Source organism: Myotis yumanensis, unplaced genomic scaffold (assembly GCF_028538775.1).
Source record: "Myotis yumanensis isolate MYYU_CA2020_CCGP unplaced genomic scaffold, mMyoYum1.0.hap1 SCAF_18, whole genome shotgun sequence".
In the NCBI taxonomy this organism is placed as follows: Eukaryota; Metazoa; Chordata; class Mammalia; order Chiroptera; family Vespertilionidae; genus Myotis; species Myotis yumanensis.
The window spans coordinates 1,974,530-1,993,018 of record NW_027223769.1 but is presented as its reverse complement, the minus strand read 5'-3'; the positions used below and the strand labels follow the sequence as shown (position 1 = coordinate 1,993,018).

At 52.6% G+C, this 18,489-nt stretch overlaps 2 protein-coding genes across 2 annotated transcripts; both read right to left on the bottom strand.

The window, feature by feature from the left end:
* Window positions 1-458: 458 nt before the first annotated feature.
* On the bottom strand, window positions 459-3,842 carry CD79A (CD79a molecule). Its single transcript, XM_070398543.1, has 5 exons — window positions 3,669-3,842; window positions 1,937-2,227; window positions 1,617-1,735; window positions 970-1,038; window positions 459-850 (listed from the first exon to the last, which is right to left on the bottom strand). The coding sequence occupies exons 1-5, from the start codon at window positions 3,745-3,747 to the stop codon at window positions 737-739; spliced, it is 672 nt and encodes a 223-aa protein (XP_070254644.1). The 5' UTR covers window positions 3,748-3,842; the 3' UTR covers window positions 459-736.
* A 3,989-nt stretch (window positions 3,843-7,831) lies between these two features.
* RPS19 (ribosomal protein S19) lies at window positions 7,832-15,605 on the bottom strand. The gene is made up of 6 exons (XM_070397932.1): window positions 15,565-15,605; window positions 15,052-15,122; window positions 14,681-14,781; window positions 9,350-9,533; window positions 8,771-8,825; window positions 7,832-7,894 (listed from the first exon to the last, which is right to left on the bottom strand). The coding sequence occupies exons 2-6, from the start codon at window positions 15,120-15,122 to the stop codon at window positions 7,868-7,870; spliced, it is 438 nt and encodes a 145-aa protein (XP_070254033.1). The 5' UTR covers window positions 15,565-15,605; the 3' UTR covers window positions 7,832-7,867.
* Between the last annotated feature and the right edge of the window lie 2,884 nt (window positions 15,606-18,489).

Below are 18,489 nucleotides of genomic sequence, written 5' to 3'. Positions count from 1 at the left end.
CATTGCCCCTCCGTCTCTCCCCTTCCCCAAGTTAGAGCCACAGACTCTCCAAATCCCCTGCCCCAGCCCACTCCCAGGGAACAGGTATGGCCATAGGAGAATTCCTTGCCAGTCCCCTGTGATTCTGAGACTTAAATATGCATAAATACACGTGGTCACCTCCATTCCCTCCTGTCGTCGGCCCACCACCACCCCCCGCCCCCTCGTCAGGGAAGACATGGCCTGGGGTGGAGCCTTCTGCAAGACACTTCTGTTTCTTTCAGGGGGCAGCCAGGATTGGCTACTGCTTTCAGGTAGCGGGAGAGGCAGAGGGGGGTGAGGAAGTGTGAGGGGGTATAAGGGGGAAGGGTTGGGCAGAATCCTGGGTCTGAGGGAGGAGGGGACTAGAGGCCTGGGTTGCGGGTCCCAGGGGACAAGGGTGGGCGTTCCCCGTGAGATCCATGACTCCTGCCAAGGTCTGCAGTTGGGAAGCATTTATTATAACTAAGTGGCCATGACAGAGCAGGGAGGGGGGAGGTGACACCGAGGCTGCCACAATCAGTCCCCTAGAGGCAGTGATTAAGGGCTCATTACCAGCGGGGTCAGTGAGTGGGTGGGAGCTTGGAAAAGGCAGCAGGGAGAGGAAGGAGGAAGTGCGGACACTCCCAAGGGGGAAGTTGAGGCGGGACCCTCCCGGGAATGATTGTGAAAAGGGCTGGTTCCAGGGAGCAGGGGAGACATAGCAGACGGGGGCTGGTCACGGCTTCTCCAGCTGGACGTCTCCGATGTGGAGGCTGCCCACGTCCTGGTAGGTGCCCTGGAGGCCCCGGGAGATGTCCTCGTACATGGAGCAGTCATCAAGGTTCAGGCCCTGGGGTGCACACGTGGTGGTGGGCCTCAGTGTCCTGATGCCTGGGCCCCTACCCCAGAGGACCCCCCCATGAGGCCTCCAACGCACCTGCTCCTAACTTGTGCCCACCCTCCACTCACCTCATAAAGATTTTCATCTTCATAGTCATCCCGGGTGTCCACTCCGAACTTCATGTTCTGCCATCGTTTCTGGGGGGGGTGGGAGTCTCAGTGGGTAGGGGGTATGTTTTCAGGCCCTTCTAGATGTCAGAAGGGCTTTCCCAGAGCCAGTAAGGGACCTTGCTCAAAGGCACAGACAGTACTGGTAAGTGGCACGGCTCTCTGGGTCCAAGCCAGTGTTCTTTTGGCTGTCTCCACTGCCCAATTGTTCTCCATGAATCACAACATCAGTAGTAAATAGCTATGGTTGCCCTGTGGTCTAAAGAAACTGCAGGTCACAGCGGCTGGGAGGATCCCCAGCCCCCATCTTCCCTGGCCTTGGCTACATCTGGAGGGCTACAGCACTCCTGCGTTGGGGAGGGTAAAGCACCCTGAGGGGGTGGGGGGTTGGGTGGGGGTAGAGTGAGAATATCCCTAGAGAAGGGCAATGATGACAGCCATGGGGAGACTGAGCAAGGGCAGTGCCCCAGCACCATGTAAAATCCTGTCATTGTATTCATTTGTTTACCACCCATGCACCCCTGTGTGTGTGTGTGGGGGGGCTGTCATTCTCCCAAGTTTTGGGCGGGGACCCTCAGACTCCAAGGGCCTGGTCCCAGGTGGCTCACCCTGAACAGCAGCAGTGTCCCGGGCACCACAGCGCAGAATAGCAGGATGATCCCCTCCGCTGTGATGATGTTGTTCTTGGTGCCCTCCCCCATGTCCAGGAAGGGTCTGGGAGCCGGCTCTGTGAGAAGGGGGTGCTGCTCAGAGCCCTGGCTCCTGGCCCTGTCCCCGGCCCCGCCCCTAGCAAGGCCCCACTGAAGCCCCCACTCTGCAGGTGAGAAATGGGTAAGTGTGTGGGAGCCGGGAGCAAGGATGCCCGTGATGCAGGCCCTGGCTCCCTCCCCACTTCCCAGACAGGAGGCCTAGAGTCCCTGGCACTCACCACGCACACGGAGGTAGGTGCCACAGGAGCGCCATTCCGTCTTGTTTTCCAGAGCATGGCACCTGTATAGGCCTCCGTGGCTCTTGTTCACCGATGAGATGATCAGATCACCATTGCTCTGGCCCCAGTCATGGAACTGAGCGGGCCACGTGAAGTTGCTTTGGAGGATTCGCCACCAGGTGACGTTAGGGCGGCTGCCGTTATGCAGGCACGGGAGGCGGGCCTCCTCCCCCAGGATCACCGTCACAGATGGCGGGCCCCTATCTACCCACAGGGTCAGGCCCCCTGGGCCTGCAAAGAGGCAGGTGGCTCAGGGACTGTGGATGGGATCACAGGCCCCAGCCCCAGCCCCAGCCTCTGCAGCTGCAGCACTCCTGGGTGTGTGAGGGGAGTATGAGGACCCTCGTGGGGGAGGACAGGGAGGTGTGGGGCACAGAGGACACACGGTGTTGGGCAGGGAGTGAGGGGGCACCTAGGGAAGGAGAGAAAGGTACCCCTGAGAAGAGAGAGGACATACCTTGTGGGGGGTGGGGGTTTGGGGACGTCCTGGGGGAGGAGAGTAAGACACCTGGATGGTGACACAGCCCCGGGTGCCCGCTCTCCAGTGCCACCTCTTGCATTTGGATACTTAGTTCCCTGGTAGCAGAGGGCCCCTGCCCAGGCAGTGACTTCCAGAATCAGTTTGGGCATCACCTCCTCCTGAAGGCTTTCCTGGCCCCAGCCCAGCCCCACACTTGACACTATCTTTCATTTTCAAAAAACCCTTAGAAGAAGGTTCTCTCCTTATGCCATTTTTCAGGTGGGACAGCAGAGGCCCAGGGCAGCAGGAGTGGGGAGGAGGGGCGCTAGGGGAGGGCAAACACCAGGCCTCCTGGGCCTCTTCCTGCCGGTGTTGGGCCTGCCTTGTCTGGTGTCTCTGAGCCCGCCCCTTATTCTCTGTAACGTGCACGTGTCAACCTGGGGGTCAGGGGTTGAGTTTAGTCCTTGGGCTGGGGGTTAGGGGAGCGTCTCGGCAGTGTGGGTGGTTAGAGGGAGCTGGTGGCCCAAACGCGCGTGTCCCCCCCCCCTCAAGCCCCAGCTATCAGAGCCAGTCCATATGGCTGCTCCCCCTCCTCTGGGGAGGGAAGGAGGGAATTGAGGAAGAGACAAGAAGGAAGAAATGGGGCAGAGGCAGCAACCTCAAGGTCAGGGGCTCCATTCCTGGCTCCCAATGTAACCTCGAGTGACCAGCTGCCTTTCTGAGCTCCTGGGTCAAACAGGTGGTCATAGCCCTGACAGCTGGCGTCGCTGAGGGAGGATGGTATCATGAGGCACCCCACCTCCAGCACGGAGAAGGGGCTCCCTGTGCAGGGGGTGACTGGGATTCCAGGCAGAGAAAGGGAAAGCTTTTTCTTCACTCTGAAGCTGAGTGCACCCCAAGGTCCCCTCCTGCCCCCAGCTCTGAAGCTCAGTCAAGGGCAACCCTAGTTCCTCATTTTGACCTGAGGGACAGGGTAGGGAAGGCACTCTGGCTCCTGCCTCCCTCCATGAGGCGGCAGATGCCCCTTTAACATCGCTGAGCCCCCTCCAGCCTCCCCGAGGCCTGTTTGGAACAGTCAAGCCTACAGATAGATGCAGTTTCTACAGAGGCCTTTCCCAGCTCCCCTCCTGCTGTCTCCTCTCTGCCTGTGCCCTCTCTCCAGCCTCCCCAGTCCCTCCTCCTCTCCCAAGTACCCGCCTGTTAGCCACATACCCAGGCCAGCAGCAGAGATCAAGAGGAAGAAGATGATGCCAGGCGGCGGGACTTGCAGGACTCCGGAACCCCCAGGCATCTTCTCCCAGTGGGTTGGTTCGTCTGGCTTGCAGCAGTCCCGGGGTACCAGATCCCACCTCCGCAGGCCCCAAACCCCACCCCACTTCCTGCCCAGCTCTCCAGGAGATGGGCTTCACTGGCCCCACTGCTGGGCAGCTCCTGCCAGTGTGCTTCAGATGTGAGCTGAGAGGAACTGCTCTCTGCACCTGTGGTGGCCACAAGTCCCCTGAGGGGAGGTTGCTTGGGTGGGGGAAAGAGGCTAGTTCAAGGTTTGGCTCCTCATTGGGTGCCTGCTGTGTGCAGGCAGTCAGGGCAGTGACTCTGAGCTTTCTTAGTCGTAGTCCCTACTGGCCTTGGGCAAAACCTGTGCCCAGCCTGAAACTCTGTGTGCTCCCTTTGTCGGGTTGGAAATGAGGATTTAAAGGCAAGGCGTTGTGCATGCACAGCACTGAACACAGCACCTGTCACCTAGTAGGTGCTCAGTAGTGTTGGTTGTTGTTAATGTTCATGAGGAATAAATGAGGCATGCCAGCGGGCTCTGTGAAGGGAAGTGGTGACTTCCCTTTCCAAACCTTTTGTTGTTGTTACTCCTCACCCGAGGGTATTTTTTTCATTGATTTTTAGAGGGTGGAAGAGAGGGAAAGACAGAGAAATACTGATGTGAGAGAAACACACCGATTGGTTGCCTCCTGCACACGCCCAGGGAGGAACCTGCAACCAAGGTACGTGCCCTTGACCAGTGCCCTTGACCAGAATCTAATCCAGTACCCTTTGGTCTGCAGGCCTACACTCTATCCACTTAGCCAACCCAGCTAGAGCTCCATTGATTTCTTTAGAGAGAATGAGAGGGATGGAGAGAAAGAGGCATGTGAGAGACACATTGATTAGTTGCTTCCCAAACTTGCCCTGACTGGGGCAGGGGATCAAACCAACAACCCAGTTACGTGACTGGGAATTGAACCTGTGACCCTTTGATGTAAGGGCCGATGCTTTAACCACTGAGCCACACCAGCCAGGGTAAGCCTTGGCATTTTTAATCCAAGAGACTAGGACAGCTTTGTTGTGACATGAGATGTTCCTGGTACCCAAGGAATTAATAGCAATAATGGGCTCTTTCTTGGCATTCTTTCACTCAGCCTCCCAAGCATCAAGCCCCTCCTTTTACAGAGGAGGAGACTGAGGCCCGGAGAGGGAATGCTGTCACTGTCACTTGTCTGGTGTTGTACAGTCTGGTGGTGGAGCGGGTTCTTTTTTTTTTTTTTTTTAAATATATTTTATTGATTTTTTTACAGAGAGGAAGGGAGAGGGATAGAGAGTTAGAAACATCGATGAGAGAGAAGCATCCATCAGCTGCCTCCTGCACACTCCCCACTGGGAATGTGCCCGCAACCCAGGTACATGCCCTTGACTGGAATCGAACCTGGGACCTTTCAGTCCACAGGCCGACGCTCTATCCACTGAGCCAAACCGGTTAGGGCAAGAGCGGGTTCTTTTAAGCATCATTTTAGGCCAAATGGGAGGAAAATGAGGTCTGAGGGGAGAGGGTGGGAAATGATATGAAATTGTTTAGATGTTTCTGAGCAGTTAGGGGACCATCACACACACACACACACACACACACACACGGGGACACATAGGAAAAACTTTTATTGCAGGGAGATTTCTGGTAGCAAAAACTGGGAAACAAACCAAACGATAAGCCCGTGCGTGGAGAATGGATGCATACATTGTGGTGCAGTCAGCCGATAGAGTAGTACACCGCAGGAGAAAGGCAGGCCCTCACGTGTCAACAGGGCTGCATTGGAGAAAAAAACATGAAAATGAGAAGATATAGTAGCATGATATGGTTGACTTGTTTTCAAAAGGCAAAACAATGCTGTGTGCTGTTAAGGACATGTGCGTCTGTAGTCAAGGTGCAGACAGACGGGTGCAGGGGAGTGACACCAAGTTCCTGAGAAGTTATCTCTGGCGGAAGCCAGGGGGTTGTGACTGGGAAGGTTACACAGAGGGCTTTGTCTGTCTAGATTTTATGTCTTTTTTTGTTTTATTTCTTAAATTAGGTGGTGGGCCTATGAGTCTTTGTTACACTATCATATACACTGTTTTGCTTGCTTGAAGTATTTCATAAATATTTTTAAAAAGCAACTGTTATGCTCACAGGCCTTCAGGAGCCACCATTCCTAGGTTTGAATCTCAGCTCTGCTAGCTGGCTGGTTGCCCGAGCCTCAGTTTCTTCAGTAATCTGGGTACAATCCCCCCACCTTGTGAGGCTGTGAGAATATCGGTGTGTTTAGCACAGTTCCTAGGACAAGTTCCTCTTCTCTGGCCAGGAGGCTCTCTCCCCTTTCCTCCAGCGACCCAGGTGTTCTGTCGGGACACTGGTGTATATAGCAGGTCATTAGCCCCTCTTGCTTTAGTTCCTTCTTATGATCCCCCTCCTAAGGAAGAAGCCTGGAATCAGAGGCTGCAGCCCTAGAAATTCACCTCCTGCCTCATCCATCAGTGGCTGAGCGGTTTCCAGGCCCTCCTCTGTCCCCTAGCGGCAGAGAGGCGCAACTGCGGGATTGCTGGCCCTCTTAGGCCTGTCTGGGCATCTGCACCTCCCATCACCCAGCACCTGTGCGTGGGAACCAGCTCCTTGGCATTTCGTTCTCATGACAGCTCTGGGAAATGTCTTCAATATTAGTCGACAAAAGACGTGATTGGGGCCAGAATGAGGAGTGACGTTGGGCCTCATTTCCCTCACTTCCGAGGGACAGTGCGCTTAGTAGATAGAGCCTGGAGATGGAGCCGTTACCTGGGTTCAGATACTGGCTTTGCCACTCCCCAACTATGGAGTATCAGACAAATCACCCCACCTGTGACTTACTTTCCCCTTCTTCAAACTGCAGGTGCTTTTTGGCATTTACTTCACAGGGTTGCAGCGTTAATGATACATATTTGCAAAGTGCCTTGCATGTGGTAGGCTGTTTATTCAGAAGTTTCCAGCACTGACAGCTGAGCTGGGATGACAGTGTAGGATTCTGATTTAGTTATTCTTTGAATATCTTGGTCTTAAACAGGGTAACACCGGGTTGATTGGCTGCCTGCCAGATGTGCTGCTCTGGGCCACAGCACCACCTACATGTGGCACCTCTGGAATCCCTCAGGAGCAAGCAGTGCTACAGGTGAGGATTGGAAGGTTCAGAGAGGGAGTGTTACTCAAGAGTTGCACAGAATTAGGGGCAGAGTTGCCATCTGATCCCAAGTTGTTTGAAATTCAGGCTTGGCACTGGAAAAAAGTGGGTGTGATCCTAAGTTACTTGGACTGGGGCCTTGTGCAAGCCAGCTCAGCTTTAGTTCTCCCCAACCAGGCAGGGCTGGTCACACGGGGAGGGTAATGGGCCCTTTTCCAGGCTTGCCCATCCCTTTGGCTCGATGTGTGCCCACTGGGCACTCTTTGATTCTACCACCCCCACTAGGGGCCCAATCACAGGCAGAGCTCCTTGGCACCAAGAGCCCATCACCATGCAGGACCACTGAAGCTATGCCAGGTGACAACACTCTGCCTCTGTGCAGGCACCAGCTGGCCTCAGCATCCATTACAGCTCTAGGGCAGGCACATCTAAGTCCGTTTCAGAGCAGGGCTATAGCCACAATGCAAAAGTGAAGGCTCAGGCAGGACTACCCTGCCCATGCAGGCCAGGAAAGCAAGTGCATACCAGGCACACAGCTCAACCAGAGCTGTAAGAGCTACAGGGTGTCAGGGTTTCGTTCCTGTCCACTTCCTTCCAAGGAAACATCTCAGTACAACCCCCCTGCCCCTCCTGTGTTCCAGCAGGAGAGAGTGCCACTCCAGTAACCCAGACTCCAGCTGGGGCCACTGCTTGAACAGCATCTTCTTTCAGTTTCTCATTTTCTGAGAATTGCAAAGGCAGGATATGAGGGAGGTCCAAGGCTTTCTAGGTCCTGCCCCGCCTAACCCAGGCTTCTTGCCCCTCGGGGGCAGAACTGGGAAGGCTGAGCTTTAGGCTTTGGCAGCCACAGCCACCCAGGGACTCCTGGCTCCTTCTTCCTCATGCCCCCAAATGGAAGAGCAAACAATCAAGAGACCAAGACCAAGATTATAAATGAGGCAATTTATTAACCCAGCACTTGTTCTAATGCTTCTTGTTGGCAGCTGCCACCTGTGGGAAAGATGGAAGAGTAAGTTAAGATCAGTCACGGGGTCCATGTTCTGGCACTTTGTAAGTTACCCACAGCCGACACCATGCATCCTGTTTTGTGGTCTCACATGTATTCTTGTCTAATCCTCACAACCCCAGGTACCTCCCCATTTTACAGAAGCGTCAACAGGCACTCAAGAGCGCTGGAGTGGGATTCCAATACTGCAAATGCCATCATACACACTGATGCCTGTGCAGGCCCTGTGTTCACCTCTCCTCTCAGGCCACCCAACTCTGAGGGCAACACCTTCCATTCCTTTCTGACACTTGATGTTAAGTGACTAAACACTCCAAGGCTCCTAGTAGGTCTGAGTCAATGATACAGAAAGGAAACCAATATGGGTTTATGCAAGGCCCTGGGGGGCTCCCACTGCTTGTAGATCACGGAATCCTAACCACCCCAAGGTAGGCAGGAGCAGATTGCTCCACAGATAGGGAGACTGGCTGCAGCCGAAGAACTGCAGGGTGTCCAGCCAGTCATCAGGATGGAGACCTGAATTCTGAGCCAGCCCGCCTCCCTCTCTCAGCAACCACCCCATCTCATGCCCAGTCAGCATGAAGAGTAAGGAGACGTTGATGCCAGAATCTGTGCAAGGCTGATGCCCTGCAGGAAAAGCAGCCCAACTGCACCACGGGGTTGGGTTCCCTTTACCTCAGCTCCAGCAAGCTGATTCAGAAATGCCTTTTTCCTGCCCACCCCCAGAGAAGGCCTCCTCTGAACCCCCACCAGCCTGGACTGTGCCCTTCAGGAAAATTCTGATTTGACAACCCCCAGGCCTGAGGGAACGCCCAGGCAGTGACAGAGGGACCCAACCCTAGCCCTCACCCAGGCCTCACCTGCCCTGCGATCCTGTCCAGATCTCTCTGTCCCTGAGGTGTCAATTTGCGGCCCCTGGGGAGAGAAGCGTCATGAATCCCTTCCAGGGTAGTGCAGGCTCTCAACCCCCCTTCCGGATGTGAGTCAGGCTTCCACAAAAGGCACCTGGCCATACTACGACCATATGCTGCCAGCCAACTCCCACTGAGGACCCCAGTGGGCTGCATTCTAAAGAGCTTGGGGCAGGAGTGGGAGCCCCCCTGGGAGCTGACAGGGTGTCGTTTGTGCAAGCATTAGATCAAAAGCCCCGAAAAATCAATTGGGCAAAGTTAACGAGCAGGCTAATGAAAGCGGACAGTCGCTAAATTACCTTCCTGGAGCCCAGGGTAGTCAGTTAGAGAGGTGGGAGTGAGGCCCTTAACCATCTGCTTTTCTACAGAATCCCCTGCCCACCAGAGGGCCAGGTACAGACAGTGCAGAGACCTAGCTCCTCTCTGCGTGTGGGCAGTGGGGACGGCCCTCGCTAACTTTATTATAGGTGGCTTGACCCAAGGCTCCTCATCACCCCCCGTTCCCACCCATCCTGATCCTTTGCTTACCCATCCTGATCCTTTTCCACCATTTTCAGCCCCTCCAGGGCTTGGAGGACTCTGCGGGCCACGCTCTTAGAGCCTCTGCTAAAGTGGCTGGGCATGACACCATTTCTCTGTCGTCCTCCATAGATCTTGGTCATGGAGCCAACCCCAGCGCCTCCCCGAAGGTACAGGTGCCGCGCTGTGGAAGCTGGGTGGAGTGAAGAGGGAAATTTAAGGGCCCTTCTCAGACAGAGAATACTCTTCCCCACAGCCGAGGGAAAGGCCTTGCCACACATAGTCTGTGTGTGGCAGCCAACTCACCATTTTACAGCCAGGGCAACTGTGCACACACTAAAACCCAGTGCCCCTCTCTCCCACCATGGCCAACCCATGCTGCACTCTGGGCCCAGCCTAGGAGACAGGGACAGCCAGGCAGTGGAGGGACTGCCAAAGCCACACTGCTAAGGCTAGACCTGAAGACTGTAGATAGAGCCTTGCAAATGTTTAAGCCACAACTGTCCACCTCCATATGCCTGAGTGGCAGGAGAGTGAAGAAGGGACCTACTGCCACTTGAGTGCAGCTCTCTGAGCCCTCAGCCCGAGAGCTTGGGGTGGGGGGAAGGGGGCCAGGACCGAGATCCATGCAGTGGATGTTCCCAACTTGGCATGTCTATCACCCCCTCCGTGGACACGGGGATTCCTCTCCCTAGATGGGCTTGGTTAAGTCCCTGGCCAGCCTCCTTGGAAATGCTCACTCCTATTCATGCAGAGCACTCAGTAGTCTGCCAGCCCTGTGCACCTGCTTTCACGTTCTCCTCCCATGAGATACTAAGATGCCTAAGGAGCTGGCCTAATGTTGTGGCCCTAGCAAGTCACCTACCCTCATCCAAAAACCAGGAGTAACTGTCCCTCAGATGAGGGTTATTGCGAGGACTCCATGCAAATGTGTCAAGTGCTGTCGTCCTCTGCAGAAAGGAAACAGGCTCCAAAGGGTACTCACTGGCTTCATGCCACAGCTCTGGAGGGACAGCTCCTCCAGACTGTTTTGGTTTCCTACCTCAGGGGGCCACTGAGGTTTAAAGGCATTGCAGCTGAGGTGCACAACGTGCCCAGACTTCAGTCATCACATGGCCCTACCTGGCTGGGAGCTGAAGGGCAGTGACGCCAGGCCACCCTAGACCCTGGAGATGTACTGCTACGAAGCAGGTGCCGGGCCATGTCCATGACCCTCCAGTGTTATGAACTAGGGGTGGGTGAGACGGATCTGTGGGGTGAGCTCCGCCTCCCCTCCAGCTGCCGCTCCCAGAGCACTCTTCCATGCCACTTGTTCCCAGCCCTCCAATTGCCTCAAACAGCCATGGGCTTCTGGGGTTCAAGAGCACAGCCTCTCTGTGGTCTCACTGTCTCTGGCCTCTGCTCACTTAAAAACCACTCTCTCCTTGGTCCTTTCTACCCCAACCTTCCCCTCACCCTACCCCTACACTACTGCCCTGACCCTCTTCCAGGCATTAAGCCACCTGCCCTGCGGATTAAGAGACTCACTTGGTATACATCAATACCCACAATCTTTCTACTGTGAGTGACATCACTGGAAAACTCCACCCTTATTGCCAGTGCAAATGCCTAACACCCACCACCATCCCTCCGGCGCCTGTCCCTGGAGAGAGACCTGCTTTCTCACCCAGGCTGGGGAGAGGACGTCTCAGGAAGGGGGCAAGGTGAACATTTCTAAGATGCCCAGGGCTGCACACCTGAAAGGAGATGCCCAAACTTGGCCTTGCCTAGCCAGGATTGGCGCTGACTAGTCCTAGCCTGGGGTCCATATGGAGAGGGTGGCCCAGCTCTGAGCTGTCTAGTAGACAGTGTTTGAATTTCAACACTGCTCATCAGTCTGCCTATTTTCCAGGTTTGTGTGGTGGTACTGAAGCGGATGGCTTACTTCAATCTTGAGTAGTGACTGGCAGAGAATAAGCTCCCATAAAACCTATTAGTTTCTTTATGGCGGGTGGTGGTTTACATTTCCTTAACACTGTATAAAATTATCTGGCCTGCTGTCAGATGTTACAAGGCCCTCACCATCACCCCAGTTTGCAATAATTCTCATGACTTAATAGGAGCCCTTGTGGCCCCAGCCCCAACCACACAAACCCAGGTGTTGTCACAAATGGCTTCTCCTTTAGTCCCCTCCAACGGCCTTCTGCTCCTCCTGATCCTTGGGAAACCTTGTCACTACTGCCAGCTGTGAAGGAGGACCAGGCAGGGCCCCCTACACACGGAGCCCAAAGTAGAGCAGGTAAGTGTCCTGCTAGGCCACTAGGTAGGACACACGCTACACTGAGCACATGGCAGATCAAAGGAAGCCTTCCCAGATGCATTTTGTCCTTGACCCTTCTCTGCTAAATTTCTAAAGGTGTGTGTGTGTGTGTGTGTGTGTGTGTGTGTGTAGGGAAATGACTTCCCTGACCTTGATCCATCCCTTGAATTTTTCCTGCAATGTCTCCAAGGCCCCGTTCCGGGATAGGACAGACCAACCTCTAACCTATAATAAAAAATGCACTCAGGCCTTAACTGGTTTGGCTCAGTGGATAGAGCCTGCAGACTGAAGGGTCCCAGGTTCGACTCTGGTCAAGGGCATGTATCTTGGTTGCGGGCACATCCCCAGGAGGGGGTGTGTAGGAGGCAGCTCATTGATGTTTCTCTCATTGATGCTTCTCTCTAACCCTCTCCCTTCCTCTCTCTCTCTCTATATATAAAATCAACAAAATATATTTTCTTAAAAAATGCACTCAGGTGTCCCACCTTAGCAGCTGCGCACTGCCAGATGTCTTGTTGAGGGCTACACTGCACCACCCTCTTCACGGGTGTCTTCCCTTGACACCATTCCTCCTCTTACAGCAGGTCTCCACTCTCCTGTCACAGGCTCTTTCTAGCCCTATCTCACCCTCAGCCCCTCCCCCCCCCCCAACTGCCTGGGGACTCCTTCCTCTTATAGCTCTGCCCTTCTTCTAGACCACCCTCAGGAGGGCCCTGCCCACTCCACACTGGCTCCTACACACCTCCAGAACTTATACCCCCCACCACTGCCACAAGACTGAGGGGCAAAACAGGCCAAGTCCCCATGATCCAGAAGAGAATAAGAATAGCACAGACCCTGCTGTGCCCCCTGGTAAAGGAGCATCTCCAGTGACTTCCACTTGGACAGAGAATAAGCTGACCACCAAACTAGACGGGAGCACTCTAGACCAGTGATGTTGAACCTATGAACTCATTTTTTTGGTTAATTTTTCTTTGTTAAATGGCATTTAAATATATAAAATAAATATCAAAAAAATTTCTATATGTGACACGGCACCAGAGTTAAGTTAGGGTTTTTCAAAATGCTGACACACCGAGCTCAAAAGGTTTGCCATCAATACTCTAAACCAGGGGTGGGCAAACTTTTTGACTCGAGGGCCACAATGGGTTCTTAAACTGGACCGGAGGGCCGGAACAAAAGCATGGATGGAGTGTTTGTGTGAACTAATATAAATTCAAAGTAAACATCATTACATAAAAGGGTACTGTCTTTTTTTTTTTTTTTTTTTTTTTTTAGTTTTATTCATTTCAAACGGGCCAGATCCGGCCCGTGGGCCATAGTTTGCCCACGGCTGCTCTAAACTCTAGGAGAGGTTGGCAAACTTTGTAAAGGGTCAAACAGCAAGTATCTTAGGCTCTGTAGGCTGTCACAACTGCAACTCTGCCTCTGCTGTGGATGAACAGATGGGCTTGGTTTATATCCCCAAGAAATATGCACACAACAACCCTTCGTCTAGAACCATCACCCTATGCCAATAGGGCAGCTGGGAAAGGAAGGTAAAAAGGAGAGCTTGGGAAACCCTCCCGGGACCAGGAGGGAAGGCAGAGGACACACCCCAGTGGGTGGAAGGGGCATGTTGGGCAGAAACTGGCCACAGCAAAATGAAAATTACACAAGGCCTTGACCCAATTTTCCATTAGTCTCTTACCACCTAAAAAATAAAGTATGAAATCCTGCCAGGGAAAAGATGAAGCTCCCCTGCCCCATGACAGGGTGGGGAAAACTGGCATCACAAGCTGGCAGACCCTCAACATGTTACTTAACCTCCCCGACATCAACTATTAAACCGAAAGCACCAGTCCTGCTTGGGAAATTTTTGATAGGTGCAGATTAAAATGGGAAAGCTATGATTCTTTGTCCTAATCTCAGATCCAAAGCTGTCCTGACTCTTGGGGCATTGGCAAAGAACATTCAGGACCAGGTAGCTTTACTTCCCAAGATGGACGTGGTTTTGTCCAGGCCCTATCACTGTTGTTTGCCCAGCAAAATCAAGTCAGCTTCTCTTCACCAACACTTCCCACCTCACAAAGTTGACCTTTTAGCCCTCAGGGGTCAAACGTGTGTCCAGGCTAGGGCCTGAAATACAGTGACATCTGATGCATGAGTAATCCACAAAATACATGCAAGGCTATTCTGAAGTTTTATTAATTTCAAAACTCTGCTTTCCACCAATTTCCCATATGGAGGCAAGCTTTGGCCTGGATGGAGCTCCCACTTCAGAGGAAAAAGGTTGGGGTGACAGTTCGGAGAAACTTGGAATGTCAAAAACAGGTGAGAACTAGCACTGTGAAGTCAGGGGTTACACTTGCAATCCGTCCAAGTTGCAAGTTACTGTACGATTAATGATAGGGGGCTGGTGACCATAAGGTTTTCTTCTGAGCACTTGAGACTCAAGATTTAGAGTAAAGAGCAACCTGGCTAGATAGCCAACCACTTAGGAATAACTTGGTAGAGACAGGGAGGCACTAGTGTGATGACCTGAGCAATAAAAAGAAAACAGCTGACTTTTCTTCAACGATTACTCTCCAACAGGCAAGCATATTTTAAAGCAGTTTGTTATTAGGCTAATTTGATCCAACAATAATTGGCACTGACACATTATTAACCCCATTTTAGAGATAGAAAACCAAAACACACTGGCAGATGGAGGTCACAAATTAAATATAGAGAATTTTAACTCGGGGAGCCTGGACCCCATGGACATAAGGATAATCCCTGCCTCTCAAACAAACCACCTCTAAGCAAAATATGAACATCCATTTGTCCCTGGGTTTCCCTGGAGGAAGCCACAGGTCCTCACACACACTTCTTACAAAGGAAGAAACAGAGTCAGGGTAGGAAGTTATTGAACATCACACAAAGCATGCAGTGACAGAGTCAGTCTCTTGCAATCTGGGGGGAGAGGGAGGCAAGTAAGAGCTCACAGAGGGGACGGGAGGAGGATCTGTGCCAGGGGTCACCCGTCTCCCCACTACCCAGCTGGACGCCCCAGTTCCTACCAGCTCGTGTGTAGAACCAATTCTCATCGTAGGGAGCAAGCTCTTTATGCTTGGCCAGCTTGACAGTGTCCACCCATTCAGGGACTTTCAGCTTCCCGGACCTGGGATCAAGACAGCAGGAAAGGTACAATTCACCGGTCTCCACACCCCCTCATCCCCTCTCCTCCACAGGACTGTGCGTTAACAGGAGCTGGACGTGTCCGAGCATAAGCAAGCTGAAACTCAAACACAACCCAGGCCTCAGGTGGAAAGGGGGACTCCACGCTGAGGCCCTCCAACAACTCCCCCCCCTACCAGAAGAGGGCGCTGCGGACCGAGGGGCCAGCGAAGACCACAGGCGCCAGCCACCGCGAACCCGTGCCCACACTCACTTTTTGAGGAAGGCTGCCAGAGCTCTGACGAACTCCTGCTGGTTCACGTCTTTTACAGTAACTCCGGGCATCTGCGGGAAGGACCACGCATGTGAACACGAGCTGGTGGGGACCAGCCACAGGGGCTGGGGCCGAGCCCCAACGCGACCTGCACCGCCGCCCTCCCCGGATTTCCCAAGGCCCTACTTCAAGTCCTGGCGCTAACGGCCCCGGCGGCTGGCGGTCCTAGAGTTCACCGGCGCCCACGACCACAGCCCGACCGCATTTGTGCAGACGCTGTATGACCCTAGTCCCTGACTCCGGGGTCCCGCACTCCCGGCTGCCCCCGGGCCCAGTCTCGCTTCCCGGACCACGCCGAACCAGCATGTCCGGGCCTGCCGCTCGCACGTGGCTGCGGCTTCGGGGGGCGGGGCGGCGCCGCGCGGTCACCCCGGGCTCCGAGACACACGCTTGGGGCTGGGGAATCGGGTCCCGACGCTCCGTGCCTAGTCCGAGTCAGAGAGCCCGCCTTACCGTGCGGCCTCCGCGCTGCCAGCCAGGGGAAAGGGAGCAACGGGGTTTCCCGGACGCACAAATCGGGCGTCAGGTCTCGCGAGGGTTCCGAGGGCTCGCGAGAACGGGGTTAGACAAGGCAGCTCCGCCTATCTCAGGGCGAATGGGGCTTCGCTTCCGCCGAGGTGGGCGGGTGTGTAGTGAGGAGGCGGGAAGGCAAAAGAGAAGGCTGTGGGGACGGGTGGGGAGGCTTGTTTCTTCCCTATTCCTCCTCCCGGAGTGTAAGAGAGAGAGGAGAGCGTTTCCGTCTGGAGCATTGATCAAAACATCAGCGGAGGACCCTGATGGCGGAAGTTATGAAGTTCGGTGGGCAGGAAAAGACCTAGCCATTTCTGGCGTTTCCGAAGGGACGACCCCCTCCCCCTTCAAAGTGGAAGTGGCTTTACTGGTCGGAAGTGGGGGTAGTAAGGGCGGATGTGATGGGGAACCCAGAGGAAATGCTAAGCAGAAATCTATCCACCAGCCCTCCCGAGAACTGGAGGCGGAAGCCCCACCCTTCTTAGGGCGGAAGTTGCTTCAGCAGAGCCCAGGCGGAGCGAGTGGGAATGAGGCAGTGGCGGCAGGGAAGAGATGAGGGCAGGGACGAGGAGGCGGAGGCGGGACCTTGGGAGAACTTAGTTCAGCTCTGCCTCCTAGCGTCTGAATCGGCTAGCTCAGCCCTTGGCCTTACTTGCCTATTTATATTTACCTACTGACCTGTGCAACTGTAGGCTGTCCATTGGCTCGGTCTTAAGTCTCTCCTTTAAAAAAAAAGGGGAGGGGGGGACTTAAATGGAAATACCGAGATCCCGATTATTTGCCTCTTTTAAGTGACTGCTTCTGTACATGGTGCATCTCTTATGAATTCTAGCAACATTTTGTGTGTATGTGTGTGCCTACCCTGTGCCAGGCACAGGTAAACGTTATGTAGTATTAGTACATGTACACTTGTTCAGAAGTGCAAAATCAAAGGTGCCAGCAGGTTTTGGGTCTGGTGAGGGTCCGCTTTCTGGTTTATAGACAACAATCTTTTTGTGCATTCTTATAGCAGAAAGTGGGAAAGGAAGCTCTCTGGGCCTTTCTTATGAGGGCACTAACCCTATTTGAGGAGTCCACCCTCATGACCTAATCACCTCTTAAAGGCACCACCTCCAAATACCATTACATTGCGGATTAGGTTTCAACATATTAATTTTTGGGGGCACACAAACATTCAGTTTATTTATAAACTTTTTAAGTTTATAATATGTATTTAAATAAGGGGCTTTATATTCATGTAGCATGTTGTCAAATCCTATTTTGCATTGTTTCTAAAATTTGAGAATAGTTTTAGTGTCTCAGATTCTCCCCCCTGAATCAACACTTGTATTTCCATGTGTAACTGTAAATGTATTCATGTAATGGGTAATTTTTTTTTCTTTACATGCTGACTTTATTTTTAATTTAAATATTTATTGTCAAGAGTATTACAGATGTCCCTCCTCTTTCCCTCCATTGTTCCCCTCTACTGGTTCCTGCCCCACTCCAGGCTTTCACCACCCTATTGTCAGTGTCCATAGTTAATGCATATCCTTCCTATATAATAAAACCCTAATATGCAAATTGACTGAACAGTGGAATGACTGGTCGCTATGATGTACACTGACCACCACGGGGCAGATGCTCAATGCAGAAGCTGCCCCCTGGTGGTCAGTGCGCTCCCCCTGTGGGAGGACTGCTCAGCCAGAAGCCAGGCTCATGGCTGGCAAGTGCAGCAGTGGTGGTGGGAGCCGCTCCTGCCTTCGCTGCTGTTGGGTGGTAAGGAGTGAGAGGTCCCGGACTGCAAGAGCCCTGGACTGCGAGATCGTCAGTCTGTTCCATGTTTCCATGACTTCAATTCTACTTTTTAGATTCAATTGTTGATAGCTATATATTTATTGCTATTTTGTTCATATTTTTACCTTTCTTGTTCTTCTTCCTCTTTTTAAAGAATACCCTTCAACATTTCTTTTTTTTTTTTTTTAAATATATTTTATTGATTTTTTTACAGAGAGGAAGGGAGAGGGATAGAGAGTTAGAAACATCGATGAGAGAGAAACATCGATCAGCTGCCTCCTGCACACCCCCGACTGGGGACGTGCCTGCAACCAAGGTATATGCCCTTGACTGGAATCGAACCTGGGACCCTTCAGTCCACAGGCCGACGCTCTATCCATTGAGCCAAACCAGTCAGGGCTACCCTTCAACATTTCATGTAATACTGGTGGTGATGAACTCCTTTAGCTTACTCTTGTCTGTGAAGCTCATCTGACCTTCGATTCTAAATGATAGCTTTGTTGGGTAGTGTAATCTTGGTTGTAGGTCCTTACTATTCATCACTTTGAATATTTCTTGCCACTCCCTTCTGGCCTGCAAAGTTTCTGTTGAGAAATTAGCTGACAGTTGTATGGGCACTCCCTTGTAGGTAACTGCTTTTCTCTGCAGCTTTTCTTTTGCAGCTTTTAAGATACTCTCATTGTCTTTAACCTTTGGCATTTTAATTATGATGTGTCTTAGTGTAGGCCTCTTTGGTTCCTTTGTATGGGACTCTTTGTGTTTCCTGGACTTGTAAGGTAAGCCTATTTCTTTCACCAGGTAGGGGAAGTTTTCTGTTATTATTTTTTTCAAAACCACCTGGCAGGAGGTTTTAAATATCTTGCTCTGTCTCTTTTCCTTCTGTCATTCCCGTAATGTGAATGTTGGTAAGTTTGAAGTTGTCCAGAGGCTCCATACACTGTCTTCATATTTTTGGACTATTTTTTATTTTTGCTCTTCTGATTGAGTTCTTTCTGCTTCCTCATATTTCATTTCATTGATTTGATTCTCAGAATCCTCTACTCTACTGTTGAATTCCTAGAAATTATTCTTCTTTTCAGTTAGTGTACTGGT

Excerpts from the sequence above, each read along its gene's own strand:
- CD79A (XM_070398543.1), bottom strand. The coding sequence starts at position 3,747 with ATGCCTGGGGGTTCCGGAGTCCTGCAAGTCCCGCCGCCTGGCATCATC. Across the intron at positions 1,039-1,616 it reads GGACACTGCTGCTGTTCAGG|AAACGATGGCAGAACATGAA; the intron begins GTGAGCCACCTG and ends CACCCCCCCCAG. Across the intron at positions 851-969 it reads AAGATGAAAATCTTTATGAG|GGCCTGAACCTTGATGACTG; the intron begins GTGAGTGGAGGG and ends TGTGCACCCCAG.
- RPS19 (XM_070397932.1), bottom strand. The coding sequence starts at position 15,122 with ATGCCCGGAGTTACTGTAAAAGACGTGAACCAGCAGGAGTTCGTCAGA. Across the intron at positions 14,782-15,051 it reads CTGGCAGCCTTCCTCAAAAA|GTCCGGGAAGCTGAAAGTCC; the intron begins GTGAGTGTGGGC and ends TCTTGATCCCAG. Across the intron at positions 8,826-9,349 it reads GTGGAAAAGGATCAGGATGG|GGGCCGCAAATTGACACCTC; the intron begins GTAAGCAAAGGA and ends TTCTCTCCCCAG.